The sequence below is a fragment of the Cimex lectularius genome, unplaced genomic scaffold (assembly GCF_000648675.2).
Source record: "Cimex lectularius strain Harlan isolate CLEC.00 unplaced genomic scaffold, Clec_2.1 scaffold82, whole genome shotgun sequence".
In the NCBI taxonomy this organism is placed as follows: Eukaryota; Metazoa; Arthropoda; class Insecta; order Hemiptera; family Cimicidae; genus Cimex; species Cimex lectularius.
The window spans coordinates 1,477,065-1,495,163 of NW_019392695.1; the positions used below are offsets into that span (position 1 = coordinate 1,477,065).

The window sequence follows — 18,099 nt, forward strand, 5'->3', positions numbered from 1 at the left end:
AGTGAGGGATTGAGAGGGAGAGGGAGTGAGAGAGAGGGAGGGAGTGAGCGAGAGGGAGTGGGAGGGTAAGGGAGGAATGGGAGGATGTGGGAGGGAGAGAGAGAGAGAGTATTAATGTTTTAAGCTACATTTTAGTTGTAAATGTAGGGTAAGCGAAAACAAGTAGCTTCTACAAGTATAAAGTAAACGTAATAAGAAAAATTTCAGAAAACTTTTCCACTAATTCATACTCTAAAACGTCCCATAGCACAGGAATGGTGAAAATGGAAGGTGTCAACTAAGGGTGCCTCCTCAGTCTATATGTGTTCTTAATATTTATAAATTTGATGACTTGGATCGAAGTATCATAACGATCTGACTGCTGCCGTTTATTTAGGTTTGCTTGCAAAGTTCAATTGGTTATTTATTTCATTAGCATCTGTTTCACGTTGCTTGACAACTGAATCTTTTATTGACTTATGTAGTGTGTCACCATTTAATGACTAAATTAGTTTTATTTATTAAATTTTTTACATAAAAAATTTTAATTGTTTAAAATATTAGTTAACGTTTAGACAAGGCATGATAAGCGCTTTTATTTCTGTATCTCTGTTCTGCGAATTAACTAAAAAAAGGTAATTTCAGCTATTTTTAAATTGTTTAAATCAATACTGTGAGATCTAGGGACAAAACAATACCAACTATTCTTTATTATAACCCTTTTTAAAAAACTGTAAAAACAAACAATTTTATTACATAAAGCTCAAGAAAACTTAGATTGTAAACCAAAACGTTATATGCAGGCTTAACAAAATTATATTGTATTAAAATAAAATATTTTAAAAAGTTAATATATTTTGCTAATTATTTTATTATGCTGTAAGCTTAAAACAACAATTTATTACTCCCCAATTTTGATTATGCAATAGTTCTCTCGCAGCGGACATCCATCACATTGAGCCTTACAAACGACTTTCCTACTAAAACTAAAATTATCAACAAACATCGAAGGATCTACAGCTCTTTTAAAAGAGAGAGAGAGAGAGAGAGAGAGAGAGAGAGAGAGAGAGAGAGAGAGAGAGAGTGAGAGAGAGAGAGAGAGAGAGTGAGAGAGAGAGAGAATAATAATAGAATGAATGAAAAAAAATTACAAAAGAGTGTGAAAGAGAGAAATTGAGAGACAGAGAGAGAAAGATAGTAAGAGAGAATGAGTGTGAGAGAAAAAGAGAATGATAGAAATGATAGAATGAAAGGAAAAATAAAAAGAGAGTGAGAGACAGAGAGAGAAAGATAGTAAAAGAAAAAGAGAAAGTAGGAGAGGGATAGAGAGTATGAGAGATACAGAGAGAACGAGAATGCCAGAATGAACGAAAAAATAAAAAGAGAATGTAAGAGATAGAGATTGAGAGACAGAAAGTTAGAGAAAGATAGTAAGGGAAAAAAGAATAAGAGAGAGGGAGAGAGAAGGAGAATGATAAAATGAACAGAAAATAAAATGAGAATGTGAAAGGGAGTTAGAGAAAGATAGTAAGAGAATGTAATAGAGAGAGAGAATTGAATTGAAACGCTTTATTTATAATAATCGCAGATTTAAACCATATTGACCATTTTTACAATCAAAGAGTTTGATTTTACAAAAATAATTAAACCCCAAATATACAAACAAAATGATTATGGAACATATAATTTTAGCTTTAATCAGTATTACAAAATTTAACATATAGTGTGTAATGTACAATGTAACCTAACATAATTGTATTATAAACAAATGATTTCACTTTACAACTACAATTTAAAAAAAAAGTGTATAAACATAAAATTTGGAAGTAGGAATAAAAAAAAATTAAAAAGTAAAAAATATATAATTATACAATAACCATTTAATAAGTGCATTAGTGAACGCATTTAACAAGGCAGAGAAAAAATGATAAAATTGAAATTAAAAACAAAAAATACAATATATAATAAATTAAGATTTATGACACTATATTGTAAAATGTATATGTAAACATAATAAAAAACTTATATGTAGATTAATTGCCACAGAAGATGATTATACATATTTTGAAATTAGCATTTCTATTTATTTTTTAATTAATTTTCATTGTTTTATATTTTTTATTTCTAATGGCATATTGTTCACGATTCTCGTGCTTTTCAGTAAAAATGAGTTGCTAAATGTTTTGTTTTGTGTTTTGGAATTATCAACTGGTTTGAATGTCGACTATTAATATTGTGTAACAAAGTTGAAGGAATTAAGGATTAAGGGCGTAAGAGGTCTCCAGACCGTTCAAAGCTACGTGAAGGGTTCACAGGTTGCAAAAGTGTGTGGCTTGGGCATAGGATTAGGATGGATTGAAAGACTGGTGTGGAACTTTTGGAATCAGGATCAAAGGTCATTGTGGACAATTAGAAGCTTTAATAATTTGTCAAGACCTTTTGATTGGAATGATTGGATGTGCTGTTTATCAGATGACTTGGCGGAACTGAACAGATCCGATCTGTATATCCAAAGTGGTCGGTGTAATATCTTAAATAGAGCTAGCTGATTTTTGATGGTCAACACAACTTAGTTGTCTCAAGTCTTGGGTATTCTACTTCCTCAGTTTATTTTTTCACGTGAATATCCATGTTGACCATGGACTGTGTACATTTTTACTTATTCCTATCCACTTTTTGCACCTGTCTTCGATAAGCTCAGGGTATTCTTGGACGTTGATTGCTTTAGGGTTAAAAGACAAAATTACAAAATTGGTCAGTAGAATAAAAGGTAGACAGGCTGGAAGAATGTTCCCTTGTGGGATGCCCTTGTCTCTGAGGACTCTGAGAGCAGAGGTCAGTTAAATAAGATTCCAGGATAAGGTAATAAGAGTGGGTAAGAATCACTTAAGTTTATAAAGTATGCTTGATACCAATGAACATCCACGTACGCACCCGAGCAATACTACTGTAGAAGTGGAACAGGAGACCCAGAGACTCGTTGCCATGCTCAAGCATGATTCTCATATAGAGTGACAGTTCTACAAGTTCTCTATATGGAGCCAAGGAGTTGCACCCTCCAAATAAAAAAATATAAGCTTCATAAATCACCTACCTTGGGTGTTGGCAGCCCAAGGTCAAACCTAGGTCTTATCCATCCATCCACCGAGGTTGCTCCAGAGGGTACCAACAGCTAAGTCATATCAGCCCCTAATGCATCTGTTCCTAACACCAAACTTATTCTCTCTCACTCACTCTTAAATACATTCTTTCCTACTTACATTGTACATTGAACATTTACTCAGTTTGAGTACTCGAGATCCTCCATCACCCTTTGCACCTATTTAAAACTAACCTAATTAAGGCTGTTTCCTTCAAGAAGTGGAACAGGAGACCCAGAAACTCGTTGCCATGCTCAAGCATGATTCTCATATAGAGTGACAGTTCTACAAGTTCTCTATATGGAGCCAAGGAGTTGCACCCTTCAATTAGGTGGGACACATCAAGCAACCTTTTTTTCTCATGCCAGACACATACACGGGCTTTGTGCCAACTATCCTATCCTTAGTCAAGTCAGATCCTCCAGTCCACCGACTCTACCACATTCTTGTAATTGTGGTTTTTATAGCATTTTTAGCATCAGAAGGTTAAATCCAGAGGTTGGGACGACCTGGCCTTAGCTGCTCATCCGTCTTTTCCTTACTCTACAGACCTATGTGACCATGAACCAAGACAAAAACCTCCATTTTGCTGTGAAAAAAATGTATGTTTTTCAGTAAAATTATGTACCATATTTTATGCCTGTACTATGTACTTTTAGCATAACTCACTTGTTGTAGCTTTAAGCTGGATTATTGACAGTACCTTTGGATTGGCTTAATCTTTTCTAAAATAAAAACACAAGCATATAGATAAAATTATGATTTGATTTACACAAACTGACACTGTTGTGTCAAAAAAAAGGTTAAATAAATCTAGCAATCATTTTGAAACTCATTTATTGCAACTTCTGCTTATATTTTGCTATTATAAGCAGGCATATTAATTAACAACATAAACTACAACATCTTATTAGTATTAAGAAACATTATTTTACCGATTATAAATCCAAATATGAAAAAATAACTCTTGTTAATACACGTTTTAAAATCAACAATAAATGCAATAAATTTTTCTCAGCTGAATTCGATCTGCTGTTTTTTCTCCAAATATTATTGCGCATGATATTTAAACTCATAATACATCATATTTCTAAATACGTCTGAACTTTACATATTATGAAACTTTGAATCAGAATTATACTTAGAATCATTTATCATCATTTATCAAAAAAAACAATCACCTGACAAAACCGCACTGGCACGTTACAACAAAAACTTATGGAAACAAAAATAACAAAAATAGTACTTGTTTCAAGTAACAGTGTTGTTAATAAAACAAATTCTTGGTTGTCTCAAGTACGCTCTGTGTCCTAAAACAAACCAAAAACAAAAAATATAAAAGAAACTTATCTAGTGTTTAAAAAAATTAATAAATATTACACATTAAGATTAAAAAAAGGAGCTTTGATGATTGCCCTAGATAAAAGAAATTATAGTTTTCTGTAATTTTACCATCATGAACAGGACTGTTAGAACTTGTTAGAAAATTTTTAAGTTCATGGTATTATGGCGACATATTCACAGAAAGCGCACTTTTAAGACTTGAAATATAAAGTACACAACTTGATTTAAGCCCATTTTAAAATTTTATTTATACTTTTTCTAAAACCACCTGTTAACAAACTGAGAATTCTCCATTTAGTTTGTGAGTTGATGAACCTCTAATTTGATCACTACTGATCATTTTTAGCCCTGTCAGAGATGTTTCAACTTTTGCCATCTTTACTGTAGCGCCAAAGCAGAACATCTGACAGACAGAATCAGCAATAGGCAGGCCAAAATGGTTGCAATGACAAAATTGCAATTTCATCACACTGTACACCACATGGAGAGATGTCACAATTTAATACAGATTGCAGATAGTTTTGTAACATTTCTATCGTATTCAAAAAAGTAGTTATCAAAATAGCCGGTTGTCTGTCTCTAACAATAAATTTCATACAATTATGGAGAGAGAGAGAGAGAGAGAGAGAGAGAGAGAGAGAGAGAGANGAATGAGAAGAAAGTGGGACAACAACCAAAATGACTTTAAAAATGTTTCGAGCTCCACTTCACAGTCCTCGGAGTTTGCTGATGACCTGTCTGGCCTGCTGAAGATGTGCCAGAAAAATACGATGCAATGGAAAAACCTGGTCTTTTAACCATCCTGTTTTGATAAATGGAACCCTTCTGGGTTAAAAACCATTGAATAGACACCAGCATGAATTTTCTTTAATTATTTACATAATTAAAAACAATTTTCAAATTAGATTTACACCATTGTCAATAAGGCTCCTTTTAACCTCTAACCAGGTTTGTAGGATAAGAATTTATTTTTAACACCTTCAAGAAGGCTAAAATTAAGTTCAAATTTTTACCCAAGAGAACAGAACTTAATATACATAACTGAATTGGCTTTTATAAAGAAACTTTTGTCAATCCAGGACAAAATCCCCATTTGTAACTACCTTAAACCGATCTGGATCTATGGCATCACAATTATGTAGTTGAATGTAAGAATGGTCAGTATTTGGCCAAATTCTGACACTAGACAAGCCTGTATTCATTCATTCTCTCTCTCACACACTCTCTTTGTCTGACTCTCTTACTTTAGCTTTCTTTTTATCTATTTTTTTTCTTCTTTTCTGTCTCTTTTTTTTCTCATTTTCTTTCCCTCCATTTCTCACTCACACGCACATGCACGCCCTCTCTCTCACTCTCTCTCTCTCTCTTTTTCTCTTCTCTCTCTTTCTCTCCCCCTCTTGATTTAGGCTCAGCTCTGTACACGTATGAATGTATGTATATTTGTGAACAGAGTTGGGTTTGTATAAAGCAGTAGCATGTACCTACTACTGGACTATCAATCTATAACCAAAGATTCGTCTTTATGTAACAAATCAATTACTGAAATGTAAATATGTTTAAACAAATTAAGGCATATAAATAAAAATTTTACAAAAATGTTTCGTTCAAGTTTACTTCGTCTAGTTTTTAATTAATAAATTTGTAAAAATTACCATGATTTGGATAAATTATTTCCGCTTGTGTAACTGACAGCAGTGGGAGCCTATTTTTATTATCTGCTGCCTATGGCTGGAAAGGAGATGGTGAGAGAACTCCGGCAAAAGTGTGGTTCTCGACGGGCAAAAGGCGCAGTAGAAGAAAAAAGACTTTGGGCTTTTTCTCCTGCTTCCGTTCTCCTCCCTGCAGTGTTTCAAGGCGATGTGGTTCGCCAGCCCTTTGAGGTTGAAGTAATGAAGTCCGCATCCCGTGCAAGACAGGAGGCCCAGTTGGAGAGTCTCGCAGGACGGACACTCCATCCTCTTCTGATGGCATTGCCCCAGGTGGTCCGGGAGTTCGGACCTGTCTTCTTTGGCGAAATCGCAATGAGGACATTTGAACAGGACGTGGGAGCGGAACGTCTGGTGACCGAATCCCTCGATTTTAATGTGTTCCGCGACGTCCCTGTCGTTGAAGAAAGTACGACTGCAAAGACAGCACTGGAATTTCGTCGTGAGTGTTACATGGGTCGATGTCTGGTGAGATGTGAGTTCAGAGGAAGAGCCGAACTCCCCTGGGCAGAAACGGCATTTGAAAGGAGCCATTGCGTTTTTCGTTTAAATCGAGTTAAAAATGAACAACCGCTCCTGAAAACGAAACGAAACTGACTTACAATAAATGAAGTCCTGGAAGGGAGAATATTGTAAACAAACAATTCTAAGGATTAGCCGATCCGACCGCTTGATTAAAGATTTTCTTTATTGGTCCTGCAGGAAGATAGTCCGCTAACACCAACCCGTGTTCAAATTTGGCACGATTTTAAAATTTTTTGCCTACTACGCAACAGAACAAAACCGACAAAACAAAAATAAATGTGAAATGTTTAAAATTTTCGACAGATTAAATGATTTATTACATGATGCGGAATAGTCTCCCTGGGTTCCTTTGTCTTTTCTGAAAACTATTTGGTGTCTGTACTAAAATGATTTTAACGTTTTTTTATTCCTGCATTCCCTCAACCTTATTTCTGATCACCCCTTTGAGTTTAGACGCTCACATTGCATATTCAACAGCTGCATCGAGTGCTGTTGGCAGTACCTTTGCTGCTGAAGAGGCAGCTACGTCGGCTGTTGGGAGAACGAAAAATGTGTGCTGCAGCTAGTGAATCAAAATCTTCCGACCGTCAATGTAAAAAATATTCGTAATTCCCTAGAAGTTTAAGAGAGTCCTCTCTTTTACCTACTGCTGAAGTTATCCTATCAACCGGCTATCGCAGTTAACTTTGTAACTACCCAAAGGAAGTATCTTAAGACCATTTTCGAAGGATAACCACTGCTCTCATTTACTGCAATACCCTCTTCAAACAGATGTACTTACGGCTTTAATGACTGGAATTTTCCCCGGTTTTGGGAGCTGTTGGATTAGACTTTGTAGAAGTCGGTAGGGAGTGAAGGCCCTCATGCAACAGGCAGCCGCGACAGCTGTTGAGAGTTCTCTTGCTGCTGCAGGTAGTCTCCCCATCCCGATCAGAATGATCCCAAGTTCAATAGAACCAAAGATTTTAATAACCCAACTAACTCACACTTGTTAAGTAAAAGGACTAGCTTAAGCTTCCTGAGAAGCCCCGAGTGCACAACTGCAGTTTTGAACGTTCTTCTCGGGCTTCTCTGGAAGCTGGTTGCATGTAATTATTTTTTACCTTTCTAGTGTTGCTCCTCTCTTATTACCTAGCTGAGGCGTAGATGCTGGAGTACCCCAAGGAAGTATCTTAGGATCAGAGTACATCACAGACATTCCTACCATTTCCACCTACGGGCTTGCTACTGTCCTCCTTTGCTCTCGTAAAAAAATCAGAAACGTACAATGCCATGTCACATCCTATGAGTTCATCGTTCAAAGGATAACTGCTGTTCCTATCTACTACAATATTTTTTCAAACCAGCTTGGACTATAGATTGACAAACGACTCAAAAGACAAGAAATCAGACTTTCAGACTGCTGGGCAAACGATAAAAAAACTGACTATGCAAAACAAACGCTTCATTTACATCACCATTCTGGGACGGCATCAATCTTTGGAGTTCAACCAAATATTCTAACTTCCAACTTATCCAATTCTTACAATCCAAAATCCTCCGAACCATCATCAATGGGTCTATGTATTCCAAGAATTTTTGTGGACTTCTCTGGAAGCTTACCGAGTCCTCCCTTTTACCTACTACCTGATCAAGTTATCAATGTTTCCTTCCTACAGCCGTCTATCGCACAGGACTACCCCCAAGGAAGTTTCTTACGACCCATCTTGTACATAGTATATACAGCAGACCTATAATTATTCTTTGCTTCATGAAAATCCCTTCATCTCAACTCTCATAATCCTCCCCGTACGATTAAAGCCTCCCTGGCCTCTCGACACCCTGTCAGTGAGATTAACCCCAATACACACTGACTTTGCCAGACAGGGAAATCCAAGGAAAATAGTCAGTTCAGGATGAAGGTTGAATTGACAAGAAACTCCAAATGCCTAAAATAAATAAAGTCACACAATTAAAGGTTGTATGATAATATACGACAAGATTGTCAAAAATGATAGATTTTGGACAAAATAAGTTCAAGAATTAAAAAGGCGGTTATTTTTGAAAAAAAAAATCACCTGTAACCAGTGGTAACTTGAGCCGCGGATTGGTTCAATGTGTTCCTGGTGGCAATATTCCACAGAATTATTTTACAAGAAATTCGTTTGTTCTACTGTAATAAAGAAACGTGGAAAAGCCAAGGGGAAAATTGAAGTCTTGACTCAGCTTATAACCCTGATGTTGAGCCACGTGATGTGGTGGGGCTACGATGCCATTTTGTCCAGAAGCCTAAGCCCGGCTATCTGACGAGTGAACTTGTCAGTTCGTGCTGTTTTCTTTTGTGACGCGAACATAATAGTTTATTTCTAACTAACTAACGACTAATTTAATAATAAACCAGGTGAGATTTCTATTTTAACAGTTAAGGAGAAACCAGGTTCTTTCCTGGCACTTTTTACTTCTGAAGTTGGTGTTTTCAATCAAATTGGGTTATGTGTGTGTGTGTTCGTTTTTCTTGATTTTCAGGTGGTCAAATGGTTTTATTCTTCTTTTCTGCTGTTTTTTCAGGAATTTTGACTTGCTCCGGTACTTTTCGACCCGTACTTATTTTCCTGGGACGACATAATGGACAAAAAGCAAGCCACAGCGACCAAATGCGCCTGCAAGTGTGGACAAGTAAGACTATTTTCAGTCATTTATATATTAAACTATTAAAAAATAATATAATATAACATATAATTCACCGATAAAGCCTAAAATAAGGTAATTGATTTTTGATTCCATGTAAGCCTTACGTTTTGAAATGTCTACAAATATACAATCAAGCCTTGATAAATTAGTGAAAAGTTGAACTACGTCGCATGTTTTTGTAGGATTGTGTTTTCTTTGACTTTCATGAAAATTAGTGTTTTCTGTGCTTTTCCCTTGCCCAGAGTTCGATTGGATGAGCTCAAGTTGGAAAACTGAATTCCGGACAAATCCTATTCTGCTCTATTGTGAGCTTTTATTCTTTCAAAAATATCTCCTGATTTCCAAAATTTAATGGAGCTTTTTTTTCAACAATTAAGCTGAGTGTGGTTCTGTTTGTTGTGGCTGATTCGCCTTTTCATTGCAAATTCCCTTTTTTCCTTTTATTCTGTTACCCTGGCTTTTTTCAAATTTCAAATTAACCTTTTTTAACTTTATATTAACACTTTTAACTTCAAACTAACCCGTTTACATTCCAGATTAGCATTTTTTTAAATTCAAATTAACCCTTTTTAACATCAGATTAACCATTTTTCGTTTCAAATTAACCTTTTTAAACTTTATATTAACCTTTATAACTTCAAAACAACCCTTTTTCATTTAAACTCAACCTTTTTTATTTTCAAATTAACCCTTTTAACTTTCTATTAACGCTTTTAGCTTCAAACTAACCCTGGTGAATTTAAAAATTAACCCTTTTTAATTTCAAGATAACCATTTTCGTCTCCATTTTAAACTTTATATTAACCGTTTTAACTTAAAATTGACCCTTTTTCATTTCAAATCATCCTTTTTTAATTACAAATTAACCCTTTTTCATTTCAAATCATTCTTTTTTAATTAAAAATTAACCCTTTTTCGTTTCAAATTAACTCTTTAACATCAAATTAACGTTTTTTCATTTCAAATCATTCTTTTTTAATTAGAAATTAACTATTTTTCATTTCAAATTAACTCTTTAACATCAAATTAACCTTTTTTCATTTCAAATCATTCTTTTTTAATTAGAAATTAACCCTTTTTCATTTCAAATCATTCTTTTTTAATTAAAAATTAACCCTTTTTCGTTTCAAATTAACACTTTAACATCAAATTAACCTTTTTTCATTTCAAATCATTCTTTTTTAATTAAAAATTAACCATTTTTCATTTCAAATTAACCGTTTTTCATTTCAAATCATTCTTTTTTAATTAGAAATTAACCCTTTTTCATTTCAAATTAACTCTTTAACCTAATTAATTTTTTTTAAATTACAAAATATCTCTTTTTAACTTCAAATTAACTCTTTTTTATTTCAACCAACTTTTTTTAAATTCAAATTAACCCTTTTCCGTTTCAAATTAACTCATTAACATCAAATTAATCTTTTTTAAATTCAAAATAACTCTTTTTAACTTCACATTAACTATTTTTTATTTCAACCAACTTTTTTACATTACAAATTAACCCTTTTAACTGTAAATTAACCTTTTTTTTATTTCAAATTAATCAATTTTCGCCTCAAATCAACCATTTTAAACTTTATATTAACTTTTTTAACTTCAAATCAAACCTTTTTCCTTTCAAATTAAGCTGTTTTATTTCGATTAACTCGTTTTAACTCTATATTGACGCTTTTAACTGCAAACTAATTCTTTTTCAATCCAAATTAACCTTTTTTAAATTTATTTATAACCTAAATAACCTAGATATAACCTAAATTTATTTTTACCTTCAAATTAATCCTTTTTAAATTCAAATTAATCTTTTCTAATTTTAAATTCACCCTTTGTAATTTCAAATTAACCATTTCTTTAAAACATTAAACAGACTAAGGACTTAGTAATCCCTGGATATTTCCGATTTGTTTATATCATATTAATTAATCTCTTTGACCATATGCAAATTAATTATGATCAAAATTAAAAATTATAAAATTAAATGTAAAAACAAATAATTCTTCTATTTATTCTTTTAGTTGAAGTTTTACTTTACTTGCTTACATTTCATACCATATCCAGTTTTTATATTGCATTAAAAAATGGTTAATTTTAAGTTAAAAAGGGTTAATTTGAATTTAAATAGGTTAATTAGATTTTAAAAGAGTTGATTTGGACGGAAAAATAAAAATATTAATCTCTATTTTTTAGTCGGTACCAGTTAACCCAAGTGATTATTTAAATTGATTTTTAGTTTTTATGCAAGTATTGGTTGAAATGAAAAAGTCAGAGTCACGGGCGGGACTCGAACCAACGACCTTCGGCTCGATACGCCGATATTCTAACCACTTTTGCTGTCAAGACGAATTTATTTTATTTGTGATGAAAGATACGATAGCTCAAGTGGTCCGAGCACCGGCGAATCGAGCCGAAATGATTTATAATCAAGCTATAAAAATAATTGGGTTCTTAGAAGATCATATGAAAATTGATTAAAATTTAAATTACGTTTAATTTTAATTGTAATTAACTTTCATAAAATTACGAGGCCAATTATTTTCTATTCAAACAGAAAATTCTCAAATATAAGGAATTTTACTTTATATGCTTACATTTCATACCATTTTTTAAAATGCTTCAATGAAAGGGTTAATTTGAAGTTAAAAAGGGTTAATTTGACGAAAATCTATACCTTGCATCTTGAGGTGTATTAACATAATGGACCTTAACCTTCCTATCTAAATGTATGTAATCAAAGCATCTTCCTGTCTATTCTTGGGTATTTCCTCCGCACCACCCTAGGGCATCGTTTAGTCGTGCAGGTGGGAAGAAATCCTGGCAGAAAATATTAAAGGTAGAGTGGACCCAGAATGGCTTAAAGACAATAATAATAAAATAGAGTCGTATGAGAGGCGATATGAAAAGTTTCAGCTTTTCCTTAGTAAATATCGTATTATGATTATTAAGGGATAATCTCAATACTAATATTAAGGGATAATTTCAATAAATTATTACTATTAACAACAATAATAATGTTTATCCGCGATTATTTTCAAACCGTATTAACTATCGAGCGAATAAACGCTTTTTATTACGTACAGAGGGCAGTTATTTACAATGAGATGTAAAAATTTTCGAAACGATGTCAACGAACGTCATCATCGGGTGCCGGGTGAATCGAAAAGAAATTGCAGTTATATTTATCTCTATATGCCAGGGGTAATAATTATAGCGTGGGTTTTGGAAAGTAGATTGTGACTCAGAGACGGGTTCACCTTCAAATGACTACTATATATGGTTTGCCCCCTTCCCACAAACCTTACCTTACTCACAGACTCTCTTCATTTCATCCACGTTAAATAAATAACAAGATCTACCGTGTCTACGGTTCAACACAAAACGAAAATCGGCAAAAGTTTTGAACATAGATTGTCCTATGTGAATTGGCAGTTTTTCTTATTAAAACACATTAAATGACATATTTTTAAAAATTTCTTTACAAGTAGTAGTTTTAATTCCATAATAGTAACGATGGAAAAACTATTGGTCGTCGTTTTGAAAGATTTTCATGGGGAGATACGACCCGTTGAATGTCGTCACACTATGACGAACTTCTCAAGGAAGCTCTGCGAGGGAAAAAATTAACCCGTTAAACCGTTGTCAAAGATAATTAAAGTTAATCGGAAAAGTTTAAAAAGCTCGATTAAACGGGCTGAAATGAGCGTGAACAGCTGAAACGTCGAGTGATTTCTGTTTCCAAGATAAAACAATTTAGCTATTGAGAGATCATATGACAATATCAGGTCAGTGGGCAAAACAGTCATAATCAAAAACAATTTTTTATCATTAATTTTGAGGCTTACGGACTTAATTCTTGCGCCAATCGACTCAGGAGAGGTCAATTCCGTAAGAACTTGCGCTTTGCAATCGTATATTTTCTTCGATTCAAAAAAAAAATTATGGATAACCTTACACCTTAACCTCAACCTACCTTTAACCCTTTCTTAACCGTATTAACTCAATCTAAACCATCCTTACGCTAACCTTAGCCCTACCTGACCAACCCTAACCCTTCATCCTACCTAACCTAAACAATCCCTAACGCTAGCCTTATTCCTATCTTACCTAACCAGTCCTTAACACTAACTTTATCTAAACCATCCCTAGTTCTAACTTTTACCATATTTAAGCTAAACCTGTTCTGATTTTTCCTTTGATTGATACTGTGTTCACTATAAATACCGCTTACAACTTACATAGCGTAAACCGCCCCTAACGCTAACTTTAACTTACCTAAATTAACACGTTCTTAATCCTAACCATAGTTAAACCATCCCTAACCTAACCTTAACACTACCTTAGCCTAACCGCAACCTTACTGACTTTTTTTCAAATTCAGTTTAAAAACCAAACAAAAAACACATATAATTTTTTTCCACTTGTCAGAAAATAATCGAACCTTGGATATGTAACTTAACCCTTATCACAATATAAACACTAATCCTTACACTAATATAAAAAAAGTTAATCAAATCGTAACCTGTTCGTAACCTAACTATCCTAACCCGTCCTACTGTAACCGTTATCCTAATATTAACCCTAACCCTAATGCAACCTAACTCATCCCTACCCCTGACTTAACCGCAAGTCACGACTATTTTTTTTTCTTTCAAATTCAGATTTTAAAAAAGTAGCATATTTTCTCCGCTTCACGGAAAAACATTAAATCATGGATACATAACTGCACCTACCCCTAATAGAAAAATTAAACCTAACCTAACCCTAATCCTTACCCTAATAGAAAGTATTAATCCTAACCTGGTCCGTCCCTGGCCCTACAAAGGCCCTAATGTTAACTCTAATATACTCGTTATCCTAATCCTAATGCTAACCTTAACCCAACCCCAACGCAACCTAAACTAATCCCACCTTTTGAACTATTTTTCAAATTCAATTTTAAAAACTAACAAAAAACACGCATATTTTCTCCGCATTACGGAAAACATTGAATCTTTGATAGTTAGTCGAGTAATAATAGGGTAGCCTATCCCTAACACCAACCCTAATATTAACTCTAACCCTAACGCTACCTAAAATACTCATCCCTACCCCTAACCTAACCCCATGTCGCTTGACTATTTTCTTTTTCAAATTCAGATTAAAAGTAAATAAAAAAACAGTCGCATATTTTCTCAGCTTCAGAAAACAATTAAATCATGTAACTTAACGGAACAATTTCTTAACCTAATCCAGTACGCGAAAATGTTCTCGCAAAATATTTTGTGCATCCAACCAAAAAACAAATCCATGTTAGAAAAGATTAATGGCGGCTGGTGGTCTGCGGTTTGGGTTCATCTATTTTTGGATGGAAACAATCAATCGAATGATACATCAATATGTGGCTGTATGGCTATGTGCTTAATTATTTGTTTATAATTTTTGTAAATAAACACATTTATTGATTCATTCATTTCACGACATAGTTTACTCACTGGCGATGGCATAATCCGTAAACGTATATGAGTTAACTGTGAAACTATACGGACCCAGTTAAATGATTCAGTATCAGTTTTGTATGTACTATATATATATTGTAGTACTATTTGTTGGAATTTTATGTTCAAAAGGCTTCGACGCTATAATCATCATCAAGAGAAACTTTGTAGGGTTGCTATTGCGACCTGGGCAATAAACCGGAACCACCGCCGAAGTATTCCTGATCTGGCCGAGGCTCGTAATTTGCATGAGTAAAAAAAACGGTTCCCTGAAGCATTGCACAAGGTGCATTTTAACTAATGTCGGTCGCACGTACGGACTAATGGATCTGAAATCCCCTTGTAATAAACGTCAGACAGGCTCGACCAAACTGATAGGACGACAGATGTAGGTTGGCGAAGGGGTTAGTTTGGTTAAGGACGTAGTTTGACTGAGAATTTCTAGGGGGCAGAAAAATAATAGGGGTATGACGTTAAAAATGTAAGTTAGGAAGAGTAAAGCTTTTTTCGTATCTGATTAGGATGAATCCAGCTTTTCTGGAAGCTCTTCTGTTTTATCGTGTACTTCACTTCGAAAGGTATAAACGCTCTAGGAGGTAGGGGAAGGCTGCTTGACGATTTGGCAAATCAGGACCATTTTTGGGGTTGTGATGCTGGATTCAGTGCTAGGGTGGCTGCTTGACGATTTGAGAAATCAGAACCATTTTTGAGGTTATGATGCTGGATTCGGTGCTGTAGGATAGCTGCTTGACGATTTGAGAAATCAGAACCACTTTTGAGGATGTGATGCTGGATTCAGTGCTAGGGTGGCTGCTTGATGGTTTGAGAAATCAGAACCATTTTAGAGCTTGTGATGCTGGATTCGGTGGTGTAGGATGGCTGCTTGACGATTTGATAAATCAGAACCATCTTTGAGGTTGTGATGCAGGATTGGGTGCTATGGAGGCTTCTCGACGGTTTATGCTATTCAGAACCCTCTTTGAAGTGATGATGTTGGTTTCGGTGCAATGGTGGTTGCTTCTCAAATCAGAACTATCTTTGAGGTAGTGATATTAGATAAGGTGTTGTTATAGCTGTTTGACGGTTTGGCAATCAGAACCGTATTTGAGGTTGTTTGAGGTTTCGACTAAAGCGTGCTTTTATGATGTTGTCGGCCTGAATGTATTCTTTAAACCATTATTGAGACATCCTATGTCTTTCTCGAACGTTTTCTAACATTGTGAAACAGTTGCGACATGTTTATGTTGGGTTATGCACGAAAAAGAGCCGAAGCGAGCCACGTGCTTTTCTTTTCATATTCATTGTAATTCATAATTCAGGAGTAAACAAGACGGGCATTGTCAAAGTGTCGGTATCTTGCTGTGACAGGCGTCGTTCTAGTTAATAGAAAAGATTTTGTTGTCGAACGAAACCATGGAAACGACATTATTCGACGCCCCTACTGCCCTGGTTATACCCAGTTTTCAGACGACCCTCGGGCCATTGGAATCGACTCGCGGACCCTCCTGAAAATTTCGACGTCCAGCTTTAACGGAATCAACCAATTTCGGCGAAGCCGAGAAGGAAAAATGAACAATTATTACCTCAGTTCGAGTATGAATATGAATTCGGTCGTATCACTCGATTTGGATACCTCGTGGGCGGCGAAAACGTGGGACCTATCACAATGGTATCTTAAGGATCCTTCCAAGGTAAAGAACGGGAATATTTTTAAATCGACTAATTTAATAATACAACTGTCATCAACAAAGGACGGAACCTAACACGACTACACCCAGTTAACCAATGCAAGGTCAGGGTTTCGGTATGAACTTAAAGAACCTGTACGCTTATATTTTTACTACAAAAAAATCCTTAAAAATCTATCTTTATAAAATCCTTAAAGATCTATCTTTATAAAATCCTTAAAGATCTATCAAAGCATGCTGAAATTTGGTCAAAACCTGCCATATGTAAAATCAACGGGCTTTGTTTCAAAGACTCAAATTTGAGACTTTGGTCTAACGCATTGAATTACTTGGTAACTCGTCCACTGCACTTTTTGCTAACTGTTATCGATTCAAATAATGCCCAAGTTTATGTAAATCTACAACACATTTTGTGCAATGTTCCCCCCCCCCTTGATTATATCTCGGGTCTGGGCAGAAAGAATACAGAGTTGTAGATTATATTACTTGAATCTTTGTTTTTAAATACAACGAATTATTTTAAAAATAAGATACAAATAAAAGATAAAATTAAGTCCATCAACATTGGAACCTATAATGAGAGAAATAGAGCATTATTTTGTCAGACAGACAGATAGATAGATAGAGATAGATAGATAGATAGATAGATAGAGAGAGAGAGAGAGAGAGAGAGAGAGAGAAGAAAAGATTAGATAAAAAGAAAGATAGAGAGCGAGAGAGAGAGAGAGAGAGGGAGAGAGAGAGAGAGAGAGAGGGTTATTGACAAATATAGAGAAAGAAAAAGAGAGAAAGAGAGAGACAAAAAAAGGAAGAAAAGCTAGATAAAACAGGTAGCTAGAGTGAGAGAGGCATACAAGGAGAGGGAGGAGAAAGGGAAAGAGAGAGAGAGAGAGGGATTGAGTGGGTGATTGACAAATATAGAGAAAGAGAAAGAGAGACAAAAAACGAAGAAAAGATAGATAAAACAGGAAGCTAGAGTGAGAGAAGCATATAAGGAGAGAGAGGAAAAAGGGAGAGAGAGAGAGAAAGTTTATGTGTGGGTGAGTGAGAAATCGAGAGAAATGAAGTCAGAAAGAGAAAAGCAGAAAAGAAAAAAAGGTATATAAAAAAAAGATAGAGTGAGGGAAACAGACAATGGACGGAAAGAGAGAGAAAGTTTATGTATGAGTGAGTGAGAAATAGAGAGAAAGAAAGGGAGAAAGAGAGGGGCAGAAAAGAAAAAAAGTAGATAAAAAAAGATAGAGTGAGGGAAACAGACAAAGAGAGGGTGAGGGAGAGAGAGAGCGAGAGAGAAATTTTATGTGTGAGTGAGTGAGAAATAAAGAGAAAGAAAGGGAGAAAGAGAGGGGCAGAAAAGAACAAAAGGTAGATAAAAAAGAAAAGTAAAAAAAAGGAAGCGAACAAAGAGAGGGAGGGAGAGGGAGAAAAGAAAGATAGAGAATTGTGAGAGAGAGAATGAAAAAGGAGAATAAGATAGGAAGAGAAAAATGCGTGTGAAAATGAGATAGATAGATAGATAGAGAGAGAGTGAGTGAAAGTGAGAGACGGTGGCAGAGAGACACAGACAGAAAGTAAG

General features: G+C 34.8%; 2 protein-coding genes across 4 annotated transcripts in view; one reads left to right on the forward strand and one right to left on the reverse strand.

Annotated features, from left to right (window-relative positions):
• The first annotated feature begins 466 nt into the window (after positions 1–466).
• The window catches only part of LOC106664114 (zinc finger C2HC domain-containing protein 1C-like), a 34,311-nt gene continuing 16,678 nt past the window's right edge, over positions 467–18,099 (forward strand). The window contains exons 1-2 of one of the 3 annotated variants that reach the window (XM_014389548.2): positions 467–614; positions 9,242–9,349. In XM_014389548.2, coding sequence (XP_014245034.1) covers positions 9,299–9,349 — 51 coding nt within the window. In that variant the 5' untranslated portion in view covers positions 467–614; positions 9,242–9,298. Of the gene's footprint in view, positions 615–8,975; positions 9,075–9,241; positions 9,350–16,353; positions 16,527–18,099 lie in introns of those variants that run through there. The other 2 variants (XM_014389549.2, XM_014389547.2) reach the window with 2 other exon arrangements.
• LOC106664116 (zinc finger protein 64 homolog, isoforms 3 and 4-like) lies at positions 4,376–6,783 on the reverse strand. The gene is made up of 2 exons (XM_014389550.2): positions 6,116–6,783; positions 4,376–4,429 (listed from the first exon to the last, which is right to left on the reverse strand). The coding sequence occupies exon 1, from the start codon at positions 6,701–6,703 to the stop codon at positions 6,131–6,133; it is 573 nt and encodes a 190-aa protein (XP_014245036.1). The 5' UTR covers positions 6,704–6,783; the 3' UTR covers positions 4,376–4,429; positions 6,116–6,130.

What these genes read in the sequence shown, in the direction of transcription:
- LOC106664116 (XM_014389550.2), bottom strand. Translation starts at nt 6,703, where the DNA reads ATGGCTCCTTTCAAATGCCGTTTCTGCCCAGGGGAGTTCGGCTCTTCC.